Source organism: Chiloscyllium plagiosum, unplaced genomic scaffold (assembly GCF_037043375.1).
Source record: "Chiloscyllium plagiosum isolate Xiang-an unplaced genomic scaffold, Cpla_swu_hap1 HiC_scaffold_35, whole genome shotgun sequence".
Classification (NCBI taxonomy): domain Eukaryota; kingdom Metazoa; phylum Chordata; class Chondrichthyes; order Orectolobiformes; family Hemiscylliidae; genus Chiloscyllium; species Chiloscyllium plagiosum.
In genome coordinates this window covers 7,644,759-7,659,723 of record NW_028270173.1, presented here as the reverse complement: position 1 = coordinate 7,659,723, position 14,965 = coordinate 7,644,759, and the positions used below count along the sequence as shown (strand labels likewise).

The 14,965-nt window shown below is 46.6% G+C and overlaps 1 protein-coding gene across 1 annotated transcript; it reads right to left on the bottom strand.

The window, feature by feature from the left end:
• Positions 1–904: 904 nt before the first annotated feature.
• On the bottom strand, positions 905–9,693 carry LOC122541566 (zinc-binding protein A33-like). The gene is made up of 6 exons (XM_087978827.1): positions 9,160–9,693; positions 7,833–7,922; positions 7,479–7,712; positions 3,935–3,957; positions 3,739–3,848; positions 905–1,510 (listed from the first exon to the last, which is right to left on the bottom strand). Exons 1-6 carry the CDS (start codon positions 9,691–9,693, stop codon positions 963–965), a joined length of 1,539 nt encoding a protein of 512 aa, XP_087834953.1. The 3' UTR covers positions 905–962.
• Positions 9,694–14,965: the final 5,272 nt, after the last annotated feature.

Sequence of the window (14,965 nt, the reverse complement as noted above, 5' to 3'; positions counted from 1 at the left end):
CCAGGTTAATGTTACATGTATGTGCAATAAGCTGGTTGTTAAAATATTCACAACATTGCCATTTGCTGTATTTTTATAATTTTGAAGAAAAATCAACACAACAATAATGTATTTTGCTAATGCTTAGGGGATGAGGGAGTGGGAGAAATGTTAAGACTTTATAAGTGCTTAGGTTTTAAAATGTTCCCCTTAACTGGAGGGAAAACATGTCTTGAAAATTTGCTGATTACCCCCAAACTCTGCTTGGTCCATTGATTTCATTGTCACGGGGAAGGAGGCACAGGCCAGTACCTATGGAAAGTTGAGAACCAGGTTTTAAACTTTGACAGACAGGAAAAAAAGGGAGCAGTTTTCTGTTTCTGAACACAAGCAGTCGGACTGAGAAGACGGGCTGAGCGAGAATGCTGCTGGGTTAAGAGAAGCCAGGAGAATACTGGGAAGAGATGGCTTTCTGAACAGGAAGACGGGGATTTTAAGGAATTAGGAATCAAAGAATCACCAGAGTAGGCCTTGTGGGTTATATCGGTTGGAACTAATACCAATAGCATATGCCAAAGGGGTTAGAGGGCTAACGTGTAAATCAGGCGGAGGTGACTTTGGCTGCAGCCCATGTTAAACCATGCGCCCTTGGAGAGAGGGACTGAGGAAAGTTGCTTCAGAAAAGGCGCGTGGAAGCAGATGAAGGGAGGAGTGAGCGATAAGAAACAGACAAGACCATCAGGAGCAGCACAGCCAGAGGGAGACAGGTGACAATGCAGCACCAACAGGTGGGCACCCGCTGCCTGGTATGGGCACCAGCTCCACTGGGCGGGTGGTACCACAGACCGAACGGGCCACATTCCCCTGCCCTGTGCTAGATTTCACCCCAAAACGGGTCCATGCCTGAGCTGTGGGGAGAGAAAGATTGAGGGAGGCAAGGTCAGTAATAAATCGGGAACCACCAGGACTCAGCGCTTCAGCCTTTAATGAAATCTGGACTGGCAGATTTTCAGCGGCTCGGAGCGCTCCCCGTGCCCGCTCAGGCAGGGGCTGAAGAAAGGGTAAAGTTTCTCGGTGAACAGGTCAGTGAAAGTGTGCAAGTGGGACATGTCGTCCGCATTGTAGAAGGAAACCTGGCCACCCTCGTAGTCCAGGTAGACGCCGATTTTGCGGGGCCTGGCGTTGGGTCTCAGGGGGGTGCGAGGCACTGAGCCGGCCTTGTAATCGTTGCCGTTCCTCAGCCAGACGATCCAATAGCCGGCCTGCGGGATGGCCGTGATATCCCCTTTCCTGTTGATGGACTCCTTCACCACTCCCACGTCCCACTCGGAGCTCTCTCCCACGGCCACCTCCCAGTAATGCCGCCCCGACACGAATCCTTGGGAGGCCAGCACGCAGAGAGATGGGTTGAACCTCTCCGGGGTGTCGGGGAGCTCCTGCTGCCGGTTTGCGTATCTGACAGTGGTCAGGTCTTCTGAAATGAGGAGCCAGGAGTGAGCTGTCTCAGGATTCAGGGTCACTGAAGCCGGAACTGGGAGAGAGAAACAGAGAGAGAGATAACACAAGAAACCAAGCAGACTGCAACTCTTCAGCTTCGATTTATCCAAAATCTGAAAGGCTTTATTCAACAAACATTACGTTATACTTTACTCACAAGTAATACACTGCAGATCCTTGAAATCTGAAATGTAACAAAGCAATTGTGATTAGTGTTCAGCAGCCAGCAGCATGCCTGTGGAGGGAGAGAAACAGAGTTAATGTTTTCGGTCCCATCAGTAAACCTTTTTTTTTTCAGAACGAGAAACTGTTCAAGGTGAAGCTGGTCGAACACAGACTTTAACAAATGCAGAGGCGGGGAAATGGGGTTGGGGCAAAACAAAACAACAGGAAAACTCTGGGCCAGTGTGGATGAAATGAGGAAAGCGATGATGGTGAAAGGCAAAAGGAGATGGTAATGGACTGAGACAAGAAAGGAGAGGTCGATCTGGACCATTACCAGCAGCAGCTGTTGGCTATCAGTGGCTGGGCTGTCTTGGATGTGACACCTTTGTGAAGAGTGTGCCAAATGATCCAGCCAACGTCTGACTGGAAGAGCTGGCACTACCTGGCAATATCAGGCCAATACCTTTCCACTTTCCCTTGCTAAAACATAAATATTTATTAAATTACTGCCGCAAATATTCTCCCAGAAAAGTATGTTTTTGTAGCACCTAATTGCTGTTTCATTCTCCACAAAACCATCTCACAATCACCAGTAACTCCACACGTGAGAATCAAGGCAAGTTACAAAATGGATTAGAAATGGAAGGATATATCAATGACAGGAGGGAGTTAAAGAGTAACACAAGAGGGACATGCAAGGTTAAATAGTATTATTAGAGATGCTGAAGCAGCCCATGTTCAATTTATGGACAGCGTAGGCCACTGGACCTGAATTAGGAGGCAAAATCAGTGTAAGCAGTGCACTGCCCCACCCACCCCTTTCCATCATCACATTCTACCCCAAGCCTGAGGAAGCCCCATCGGTCCATACTGCCAGCCACAGGCTCACCCTGGGAGTGGAAGTGAGTCATCCTAATCTGAAATGAACCACTAATGATGGTGGTTCCAACAGGATATGGACAATACTCAGATTTGGATTGACAGGTGGCAGGTAACCTTTTGCCATGCAATGCCAGGTAATAACCATGTCCAATAAGAGACAATCGAACCACTACCCATTGCCATTCTGTGGTGTTACCATCACTGAATCCTTGCCTTACAAGATTATTATCAATGACCAGAAACTCAACTGGACTCGCCACATAAACATCATGGCTACAAGTGCAGAGAATAACCCTGCAACATCAGAGAGTGACCCCACACCATCAGAGAGTGGCCCTACACCACCAAAGAGTGACACCACATTATCAGAGATTGACCACACACCATCAGAGGGTGACCCCACACTGTGAAGCAGTAAATCTATACCATCGACCACGCAACCTGTACAGAAACAAAAGCAGAAGTTACTGGTGAATCTCAGCAGGTCTAGCAGCACCTGGAGAGAAAGCAGAGTTAGTGCTTCAAGTCCAGTCACCCTTCATCAGAACTCAGATTTCCAGCCTTCACCGTCCAGTTTGCTTTCAGTGTGAAACTTCCCAGTTGCAGTGTTAAGTGAAGGTCTCTTCCTCATGAGCACAAGGCTGAAAGGTGGTTGACCAAGAAAAGATACCACAAACAGAATGGGTTCAATCAGTCAAGGGTTTGGTGAATCTCAAACCGACCTGGGCACTTCTCCCAACTCTGTGTAAAATTCCCACTTTTGGGATGAGCTGGATAAGGTCAGACCTTGAGAAGGAGCACAAAGAGTAGTCCATATCTGGACGCATGTTTTTAAAAGGGCTCCATTTCAAACTGACACAGCGAGCCTTTCTCCCCATCTTGTCATTCAAAAAGGAAACATGAAAACTTGATGACATGTCAACACACGAATGTTAAGCACACTTAGTTACAACACATACACAGTTGTAACAATGTTTTAGATTTGTTCTCAAATGCCGGATGTTGGTGGAGAATCTTGCAGTGAATAGGGTCATCGTTCAGCCTTGAGGGCAGGGACATTGTAACTTTTGGTAGATGTTCACTTGTTGTAACAGCTCACGAGATACATTCAATCAGACACAATATTATTAACGTATCAGACCAAGGTTCTCAATTTCCCAGACAATGTCCCAAATGAGTGAGAGTTGGAATGGTTCCAGGAGGAAAACCTCTCACCTGGACTGATGCTCTCTGCCATTTCCTTCCAGGCACTGTATTGCAGAGGTCCTCGGAATATTCCCATCGGCAAGCAGTCAGTGGCCAGGAGAAGCTGGCCTGAGTCCTCGCTGATGACAGAGAACAGCAACATTACACGCTGGAAGTGAGGACAGCTGGATGTGTCAGGTCACAGAGAGTCATTGGCAGCACATACCTCATGTGTTGTTCAGCTTGATCCTAAAACACAACCAACAAACAGGGGGAGCTGAGTTCCACTGGATAATGACATCAGGGGAGAAAGAAAGGGAATGATTCATATGCTAAAACTGAACATAACCAGAGCCACGGGGATCCAGAAATGGCAGGAAGCCATTCTGCCCTCTCTCTCCAACCTGTTCTGCCATTGAACTATGACGGTTGTTCTGTGATCTTATCTTCATCCATCCTACCCCTCTCAACTTGTTTCCATAGCGTTTCGTCAAACAGGAATCAGTGCTGGATATGAATCTTTCAATTGTTTTTCTTGCGTGTGGGGAGTGATTTCCAATCCCCTTTGGGTCCTAGGGAGTGTTGCTGAACAAAGAGACCTTGGAGTGCAGGTTCATAGCTCCTTAAAAGTGGAGTTGGAGGTAGATAGGATAGAGAAGAAGGCATTTGGTATGCTTTCCTTTATTGGTCATAGCATTGAGTATAGGCTTTGGGACATCATGTTGTGGCTGTACAGGATATTGGTTAGGTCACTTTTGGACTATTACATGCAATTTGATCTTCTTCCTTTGGAAAGTTGTTGTGAAACTTGAAAGGAAAAGATTTACAAACATGTTGCCAGGGTTGGAGGATTTGAGCAATAGGGAGAGGTTGAATAGGCTGGGGCTATTTTCCCTGGAATGTCGGAGGCTGAAGGGTGAGCTTATAGAGGTTTATAAAACCATGAGGGGCATGGATAGGATAAATAGACAAGGTCTTTTCCCTGCAGTGTGGGCATCCAGAACTAGAGGGCATAGATTTAGGGTAAGAAGGAAACGTTTTAAAAGGGAGCTAAGTGGTAACTTTTACATGCAGAGTGTGGTGCGTGTATGGAATGAGCTGCCAGAGGAAGTGGTGGAGGCTGGTCAATTGCAGCATTTAAAAGGCATTTGGATGGATATATGAATAGGAAGGGTTTTAAGGGATATGGACCAAGTGCTGACAAATGGCACTAGATTAGTTTGGAATATTGGATCAGCATGGATGAGTTGAATCGAAGGGTCTGTTTCTGTTCTGTACATCTCTATGACTCTATGGCCTTCCTGAACTCATTGCTGAACAGTTGCCCTCAGGATATGTCATTGATTCGCACAGCAGAGAAGAGGCCATTCAGCCCATTGAACCTGTGCCAGCAAATCTGTGCAGTAATCGCACTGAGTCTTTGCAGCATCTCCAAAGCATAAATAGATGCCATTGAGTCTTGCCTTACTCCACACTGAGAGAGACTGTGTAAAAATTAAATGCTCAGTTAAACACATCAAGAATGTCGCAACATCTCCAACCAGAACTCTGCATTTCACCAACTCTTCGTGGATCAGAGAAGGAGAGATTGAGGAGATTGAGACTGCCTTCTCTTTAGGTTTGAAGAATGAGAACTGATAACAGATTTCTCACAAAGCTAAACAGGGCAGATCTGGAGAAACTGGCTCCCGCCTCCCCATCCACAAAGGGATCGAGAACTGGGGGACACAATCTCAGGATAAACAGTAGGTTATTTAGGATTAAGATGAAGAGAAATTTCTTCTGAATCTTTTTTTCTCTACTCCAAGACCTGTGAAGATTCAAAAAAGATTTACAAGGATGTTGGAGGGTTTGAGCTATAGGGAGAGGCTGGATAAGCCTGGGCTGTTTTATGTTTTATCAAGAGAGGGATGATTGGATATTAAAGACCTCAACAAATATAGGATTACTGTGAGAAAGTGGCATTGAGATGGAGGATCAGCCATGATACAATGACATGTAGGTTGGTGGAGTTGTGGATAGTGTGGAAGGCTGTCGTAGGTTGCAACAAGACATTGACAGAATGCAGAACTGGGCAGAGAGGTAGCAGATGGAGTTAAACCTGGAAAAGTGTGAGGTGACACATTTTGGAAGGTTGAGTTTGAATACAGAACACAGGGTTAAAGGCAGGATTCTAGGCAGTGAGGGGGAACAGAGGGATCTTGGGGTCCACGTCCATAGATCCCTCAAAGTTGCCACCCAAGTTGATAGGGTTGTTAAGAAGGTGCAAGCTGTGTTGGCTTTCATTAGCAGGGGAATTGAGTTCAAGAACCATGATGTTATGCTGCAGTTCAATTGGACCTTGGTTAGACCACATTTAGAATATTGTGTTTAGTTCTGGTCGCCTCATTATCGGAAAGATGTGGATGTTTTAGAGAGGTTGCAGAGGAGATTTACCAGAATGTTGCCTGGACTGGGGGGCATGTCTTATCAAAAAAGGTTGAGAGAGCTGGGCTTTTTTCATTGGAGCAAAGACGTGTGAGAGGTGATTGATAGAGGTGTACGAAATGATGAGAGGGAGAAAGTGAAGAAGGCTTATGCCTGAAACATCGGTTCTCCTGCTCCTCGGATGCTGCTTGACTGGCTGTACTTTTCCAGCATCAAACTTTTGACAAAGATGATGAGAGGCACAGATAGAGTGAATAGTCAAAAACATTTTTCCAGGGCAGAAATGGCTATCTCAAATGGGCATAACTTTAAGATGATTGGAGGAAGTGGAAATGTCAGAGTTCAGTTCTTTACACAGAGGGTGGTGGATGAGTGGAATGCACTGCCAGTGGTGGTAGTAGAGTCAGATACATGAGGGACATTTAAGCAACTCTTGGATAGGCACATGGATGATAGGAAAATGAAAGGTATGTAGGTTAGCTTGATTGTACAGTAGGATGAAACGTTGGCATAACATTGAAGACCAAAGGGCCTCTCGTGTGCTGTATTATTCTCTGTTCTATATTCAATGTTCTATGGTTAAGCTGAATATTGGAACAGGATTGAGGGGCTGAATGGCCTCTTCATGTCCTATCTCTCACTATTTGCCTTCACCATCTAGTTCCAGAATTCCCTCAGTGTAGAGGTTTGATTGAGTTTTTATGGGAATACATGTCTTTTGGGTGTGGTGTTAAACTCAGGCCTGTCTGCCTGTGCACTTAGGCCGAAGACATCCTGATATGAATTATGTTGGAGGAGACCAGCACAGTTATCTCCCGGTGGCCAGTTTAATAGTTTTCTGTTAATCAAAAGGATTATCTGGTCAATGATACATTACTTTCATGGCATCTTGCTTTGTACAAATCAGCTGCTGCATTTCCTTCATTAGGCTGGTGACTACACTACAGCATAATACTTCGTTGGCTGACACATCTTGAGGCCAGTGCTACATTTGGGACAAAACCCATCAATTGGTCATCTGCCCCAACCTTATTCATTGGTTGGAAGTCAGTGTTTTTATGGTAAGGTTGATTTTGGGCACTATGCAAAGCTACATTGTTGTCTTTGCAAAACTAAGCTGACTCACATGATTGAGTCACCAATGCTAGGAACTGGTCCTCACATGGGTCTGAAGTGAAGCTAGTGTGTTCCCTCGCTCCCAGCTGTGGGTGAAGCTCAATACAAAGAAGGAATGATGGAGGTGGAGGGAAAGAAAAAAAGTTTTTTTTTCCCCCATGTTGTTCACTGGTTGTTTGAAAAGGGTTGAGGGTGGATTTACTGCTCTGGGAGACAGTGACACCTACCATTAAAAAGGCAATGGTATCCTCCTGGTCCAGCTGGGATTGTGATCTCGACAGCTTTTCCTGGATGTCATTTAGATTCTGCTGGATGTCCTGCAGGTTTCTCTGCAGCTTGTCCGAGATCATCTCCACATTCTCCTTCAGTTCTAAAATCAGTCGCTTCTCCACCCTCATGAGGACCTGGTGCATCTTCGCAAACTCCAAAGTAACAAACTGCTGCAGCTGGCTCGCCTGATCCTACAGGGATGACAACTTTATCATCACAGCAGAGAGAAAAGGAGGAGAGGGTGGCAGACAAGAGAGGCAGAGAGGTACAAGAAGAGAAGTGCGATAAAGAAGGACAGATGAAAAACTTACCCCGACCTCCAAAACATGCTTCTGTGCTAGTTTAGCTTCCAGGAGGGTGGACTTGGCTCGGAGAATGTCAGACAGGGATGTTAGTTTTTCCTGAAATTCAGATGCAGAGGGCAAATGAGTTTGTTCACAAATTGAAACGTGGGGGAAATGCCACTCGAGGATGTGGCAAGATCTGCTGTCACACCCACAGAACTCCAACCTCATGTAAACCGCCAGGAGTGGGCCATTGTTACAGAGGCACCAAACTGTTACAGTGGGGAAGGAGGCCAGTCAGTCCTTGGTACTAGCTCTCCAAATGAGGACAGTACTTAGCACTTACTCCCTGTCACCCAGCACATCCTTCCTTTTCAGATGAGGATCTATTTCCCTTCCAAATAACTCAACTGTCCCACCCACTCTCCCTAGACAGTGCATTCCTGATCCATTCATGTTGTGAGAAACTTTTTCTCTTTTCCTGTTGTTTTGACTTCCTCGACTAATTACTTTAAAATCTGCGCCCTGTCATCTTCAATTCTTTCTTGAGTGGGAACATTTTCTCTCTCTCTCTGTCTGTAACTGAAGCCCTTCAACTTTGGAGCCATTGGCTTCAATCAAGAATCATAATGCTCTCCATTGACTGGCTGTTGGCATGAAGTTAAGTTTGCCCCTTGTTATCGGCCCAGCCATGGCAAAATAGGGCATACACCAAAATTACACCAGAGCAGATTCAATGGGCCGAATGGTCAGCTCTCCTCCTACATGGCCTTACAGTCTTACAGCAGTGTCCTGTTAAATACAAGGGATATGTGCTTCCACAAGACTAGACAGGGGAGAGATTGGAAGGGTGTTCCCACTGACCGGGAGTCAGAACCAGGGCTCACAGTCTAAGGGTATGGTGTGAACCATTTCGGACTGAGATGAGGGGAGATGTCTTCACCCAGAGAGTGAGGAGCCTCTGCAATTTGCAACCACAGAAAGCAGTCGATGCTAAAACATTGTATGATTTTGAGATAGATTTGGATGTAGCCCTCGGGCCTAAAGGGATCAAAAGATATGGGGGAAAAGCAGGGACATACTATTGAGTTGGATGCTCAGCCATGGTCAGAATGAATGGCAGAACAGGCTCACAGGGCCGAATGGCCTACTCCTGTTTCTGTGTTCCGATGTTTTCTGAAGAAGTCACATTGGATTCCTCCCTGAATCTGGCTCTCTGTCCACACAGATCTGACTAGAATTGGGCAGTTTGGTTTTTGTTCACCCCGCAACACTTTCTATTTTCTTTCAGAATTCCCAGCATTTTTGATTCTGTAAAATAACTTCTTAATTAAAAAAAAAACACTTTTTCAACCTTGTACATCTCCACGGCTTCGCTGATGAGCATGAAGTTGTGGGAGCGGTGGTTTTGACCCCCTCTGCTGTCCAGGCACATCACACAGATCAGCTCCTTGTCGGTCTCACAGAACAGCTTCAGCTCCTCTCGGTGCTGCCAGCAGTACAAGGGGAGCAGCCTGGGTTCTGTCCCAGGAGACGGATCTGCAGCCCCGGGCTCCTGGGGACCTGGCCACGGGCTGCTTGCAGCTTCCTGCTCCCTCCATGCCTGGCCCGCTAGATGGGCTCCGGTTCCACCCTCCTGCTGTTGGATCAGGCTGCGAGCCCGATCGGCCAGGTTCCCCAGTGCCCGGTTCGGGCGCAGCGTCCTCTCCCGGAAAACCTCCCTGCACTCGGGGCAGGAGCTGGCCTCGCTGTCCTCCCAGTAGCGCCGGATGCATCCCTGGCAGAAGTTGTGGCCGCACTCCAGGATCACCGGCTCGGTGAACAGGTCCAAGCAGATCGGGCAGTTCAGGTACTCGGCCAGACCCTCCGCCTGCTGCCTACAAGTCATGGCCTACACCTCCCACTCAAATTGCAGCGTTAGTTTCCGCTGCTCCTGAAATTGCCCCTTTCCCTGGCAGCAGCCGCGCCACTAACTCCTGCAATGACCCTGACGCACAGTAACAAAGTATTCGTCCTTGAGCTAAGCGATTCTATTGGCTTCCTGCGATTTGCTGACTCTATTTTGTTTCAAGAAGTCGATTAGAGTTTATTTTTCTAACAACTGAGTTCTTTGTTTGTGTTATAGCAGGGGAACAGACCCTTCAATTCAACTCATCCATGCCGACCAGATATCCCAAGTTCATCTAGTCGCATTCAACATAAACCCATTCCATTCATATACCCATCGGATGCCTTTTAAATGCTGTAATTATACCAGCCTCCACCACTTCCTCTGGCAACTCATTCCATACACGCGCCACCTTCTGCGTGAAAATGTTGCCCCTAAGGTCCTTTTTAAATACTTCCCCTCTCACCTTAAACCTCTGCCGTCTAGTTCTGAACTCCCACATCCCAGAGAAACATGTGTCAGGTGGTGGGATCTCGCTGGAGACAATGGAAATGGCATCTTACGGTCCTTTGAATGTGCGGGCTGGTGAGGTGGCTGCTGAGGTGGAGGGAAGAGAAAAGGTGAGGGCAGAAGTGTTGGACATGATTGAGGGTCCTGTGGTGACAGGCTAGCCTCAGTTGAGGAAAAAGCTGGATATTTCCGAGACCCCTCTGTGTGCAGAAGGTGGTATATCAACAACATCAATAATCCAGAGCTCCAGAGATCCTTTCCACTCCGTCCCCACCTCTTTGCTGCTATTCTCTGCCATTAATACCCTCATTGCATCTGTACCACAGGTCGAATATTATCAACGCCCCCTTTGCTGTTTTTGTTTTCTGAGCATTCTCAGCATCGGTCCTCCTCACTGCTCCACTCTCTTTGTCAACAGCACATAATCCTAGCTCTTCAGCCATACCTGCCTTGAACCATTAATGCTGCTTTTCTCTGGGCAAAGTGTGCAAGTGTGCAAGTGTCTATTTACCCCTCATGATTTTATAAACCTCTATAAGGTTACCCCTCAGCCTCCAATGCTCCAGGGAAAACAACCCCAGCCTATTCAGCCTCTCCCTATAGCTCAAACCCTCCAACCCTGGTGACATCTTTGTAAATTTTTTCTGAACCCTTAGAAGTTTCACAGCATCCTTCATATTGCAGAAAGACCAGAATTGCACACAATATTGTATTCATTCATGGTATGGGACCAGTATTTAATTGTAGCTTATGCCATGCTGCTGTTGAATGAGTGGCCTGTTTTCAGCGGGCAGTCAAGAGTTGGCCCATCGCTGTGCGTCTGGAGTAGTGCAGATTGGATCGGACTAACAGATTTCCTTCTCTCAGTTTTTTTTTTAACAACAATACCGGTGACGGTTTTTCTTACCGAGTCAAGATTTGTAATTGTAGAGTCTATGAATTAAATTTGAATTCCCTCCAGTTACCCAGGCAGAATTTGAACACACTGTTCCTAGAACAGGCAGTGCTGGAGAGCCTTGCACATGATGGCAGCCTCTCATACACAAGGACAATCCAGACGAATGGGTTGAGGTTTTGGTGGAGACTTGGTGGGAATTGCCCAGTATCCTGCCTCTGAGGGGTGGTCTGATATCTGGTACCCTACCCCTCAGGGACGGTCTGATATCTGGTAACCTACCTCTGAGGGACGGTCTGATATCTGGTAACCTACCTCTGAGGGACGGTCTGATATCTGGTAACCTACCTCTGAGGGACGGTCTGATATCTGGTAGCCTACCTCTGAGGGGCAGTCTGATATCTGGTACCCTACCCCTCAGGGACGGTCTGATATCTATTAGCCTGACCCTGAGGGACGGTCTGATATCTGGTAACCTACCTCTGAGGGACGGTCTGATATCTGGTAACCTACCTCTGAGAGACAGTCTGATATCTGGTAGCCTACCTCTGAGGGGCAGTCTGATATCTGGTACACTACTTCTGAGGGATGGTCTGATATCTGGTAGCCTACCTCTGAGGGACGGTCTGATATCTGGTAACCTACCTCTGAGAGACAGTCTGATATCTGGTAGCCTACCTCTGAGGGGCAGTCTGATATCTGGTACACTACTTCTGAGGGATGGTCTGATATCTGGTAGCCTACCTCTGATGGGCAGTCTGATATCTGGTACCCTACCTCAGGGGGACGATCTGATATCTGGTACCCTACCTCTGAGGGGCGGAGTGATATCTGGTAACCTACCTCTGAGGGACGGTCTGATATCGGGTAGCCTACCCCTGAGGGACTGTCTGATATTTGGTAGCCTGCCCCTGAGGGGTGGTCTGATATCTGGTAGCCTACCGCTGAGGGGTGGTCTGATATCTGGTAACCTACCCCTGAGGGATGGTCTAATATCTGTTAGCCTGCCTCTGAGGGATGGTCTGATATCTGGTAGTCTACCACTGAGGGACGGTCTGATATCTGGTACCCTACCCCTGAGGGCTGGTCTTATACCTGTTAGCCTGCCTCTGAGGGACGGTCTGATATCTGGTAGCATACCCTTGAGGGGCAGTCTGATATTAGATTAGATTAGATTAGATTATATTACTTACAGTGTGGAAACAGGCCCTTCGGCCCAACAAGTCCACACTGCCCCGCCGAAGCGAAACCCACCCATACCCCTACATTTACCCCTTACCTAACACTACGGGCAGTTTAGCATGGCCAATTCACCTAACCTGCACATCTTTGGACTGTGGGAAGAAACCGGAGCACCCAGAGGAAACCCACGCAGACACGGGGAGAACGTGCAAACTCCACACAGTCAGTCGCCTGAGGCGGGAATTGAACTCGGGTCTCTGGCGCTGTGAGACAGCAGTGCTAACCACTGTGCCACCGTGCCGCCCTAAATATCTGGTAGCCTACCCCTGAGGGATGGTCTGATATCTGGTACCCTACCTCTGAGGGATGGGCTGATATCTGTTAGCCTGCCTCTGAGGGATGGTCTGATACCTGGTACCCTACCTCTGAGGGATGTCTGATATCTGGTACCCTACCCTTGGTGAGGTGGTGTGATATCTAGAAGGAGCTGATCTGAGGACGGCCGGCTGAAATAACAAATGCAAAGTGCCTGGAGGTTGAAGCGTATTATCGGAGATGCATAAATCTGGCAAAGTCCATTGGTGAAGTTCATATAGATTTGGACTGAGGGGATGGTTACGATACTGAAGAAGTCCGCTCAGCCCATTGTATAGGGGCTGGCTTTCTGCAGGAAGACCTCACCATGTCCTACTGCCTATTGGACCATTTCCTCATCACTCTACACATTTCCCTCTTCTGATAAGAATCCAGTTGTCTTCTTGAGTACTTCACTGAACCTTCTTTCTCACATTCTTAAACTTTTCAGATCCTAACCACACAATCCATTAATTTCTTTTTCCCTGTGTGTCTGTTGCTTTATTTACCATTTATCTTAAATCTTTTGTTTTGTATGATCCCTTTAACGATGGAAACAGTTCCTTCCTATTTAGCATCCAGACCCCTCTCAGGTTTTAATGCCTCTTATCAAATCTCCTCACAACCTTCTCTCCTTCATGGAGAGTATCACCATCTCTCCAATCTCCCGCAACTTCATTTTTCTGAATCTCATCTGTATTTTCTCAAATGCCTGTATGTTCTTCCTTTGGAGTGGTGTTCAGAACAGGACACAATACTTCACGTGGTGTTGAGTCAGTGTTTTGCTCAGCTTTATTACAATTTACTTCCTGTTGGACCTGATGTTCCGTTCTTTTAAAGCCCAGCATCGCACACATTGTTATTCACTTTATCTGTCATAGAGTCATAAAGATGTACAGCATGGAAACAGACCCTTTGGTCCAACCCGTCCATGCCAACCAAATATCTCAACCCAATCTAGTCCCACCTGCCAGCACCTGGCCCATATCCCTCCAAAACCCTTCCTATTCATATACCCATCCAGATGCTTTTTAATGTTGCAATTGTACCAGCCTCCAGCACTTCCTCTGGCAGCCCATTCCATACATGCACTACCCTCTGCCTGAAAAAGATGCCCCTTAGGTCTCTTTTATACCTTTCCCCTCTCACCCTAAACCTATGCCCTCTAGTTCTGGACTCCCCCCCCAACCCAGGGAAAAGACTTTGTCTATTCACCCTATCCGTGTCCCTCATGATTTTATAAACCTCTACAAGGTCATCCTTCAGCCTCCGATTCTCCAGGGAAAACAGCCCTAACCTATTCAACCTCTCCTGATTGTCCTGCCATGTCCAGTTAGTTCTGTAAATATACCCTCAGCTCCTGCATTCCCTTTCGGGTTGAGTCTTTATTTTACAATGCCTCTACTTGTTCTTCATGAGCCACTGCACATTCCTTTGCATTGAACTTAACCTGTCCCTTGTGTGCTTATTGCTTGTCCTACCTGCATGCTCTTGAAGTTAATCCCTATTCCCTTTTGTAGTTCACCATGTTTCTATGTTTTGCGTCACTGTGATTATGTCCTGTACAGCTAAGATACAAATATTCACTACCATTCCTTTACTGTCACTATCAATTTTTTCCTACCCTTATCGCTATTGCCTGCTTACGAGCTCTAACGTTGTCAACCAACCTGCTGTGTCATTGAACACCTTTTGAAAGTCCACATTAATTGCATTCTCCTTATCAAAAACCTGAAATGTGTTTGTTGAATTGTATTTGTCGAGAGTTCTCTTTGCGAGTACAATACACAGTAAATAAGTGGATCAAATCTGCCATCTACTGGTAGCAATGAGAATGGCTCATGAAGTGTTTGTCAATCTGAGTCTCGCTAATTTCTGATGTAGTTATACTGCACAATCAGGGCCTCGGGTCAGTGCTGGGTTGCTAAACCAGTCATCAAATCTCGAATGACAAGGGCCGATCAATGAATGTTGTAGTTGTCAGATATGTCTGCACACAATTAATATATTTAAAAGGACAAAGGAATGCTGGGTGACGTTTGCAAGGCTGAAACCAGGAAGCTGAAAATGTGTTGCTGGAAAAGCGCAGCAGGTCAGGCAGCATCCAAGGAACAGGAGAATCGACGTTTCGGGCATAAGCCCTTCTTCAGAAACCAGGAAGCCCTGGTCCACATAAAGAATGTTCAATAATGTAAAGGATTGTTAGGAGGAGATATAAAAAAGGGAGTTATCCATGAAATGATTTAGTGTAGATTTGGCCTTATGTTCTGCACAAGCCCATGGTATTGTTTGCATCCATATTTGCTCTTGACAAAGTAACTGCTACAAAAT

Coding starts and splice junctions, on each gene's coding strand:
- LOC122541566 (XM_087978827.1), bottom strand. CDS start 9,693: ATGACTTGTAGGCAGCAGGCGGAGGGTCTGGCCGAGTACCTGAACTGC. Junction 7,713..7,832: donor AGCATGTTTTGGAGGTCGGG/GTAAGTTTTTCA, acceptor TCATCCCTGTAG/GATCAGGCGAGCCAGCTGCA. Junction 3,849..3,934: donor CAAGCTGAACAACACATGAG/GTATGTGCTGCC, acceptor CTCTGTCATCAG/CGAGGACTCAGGCCAGCTTC.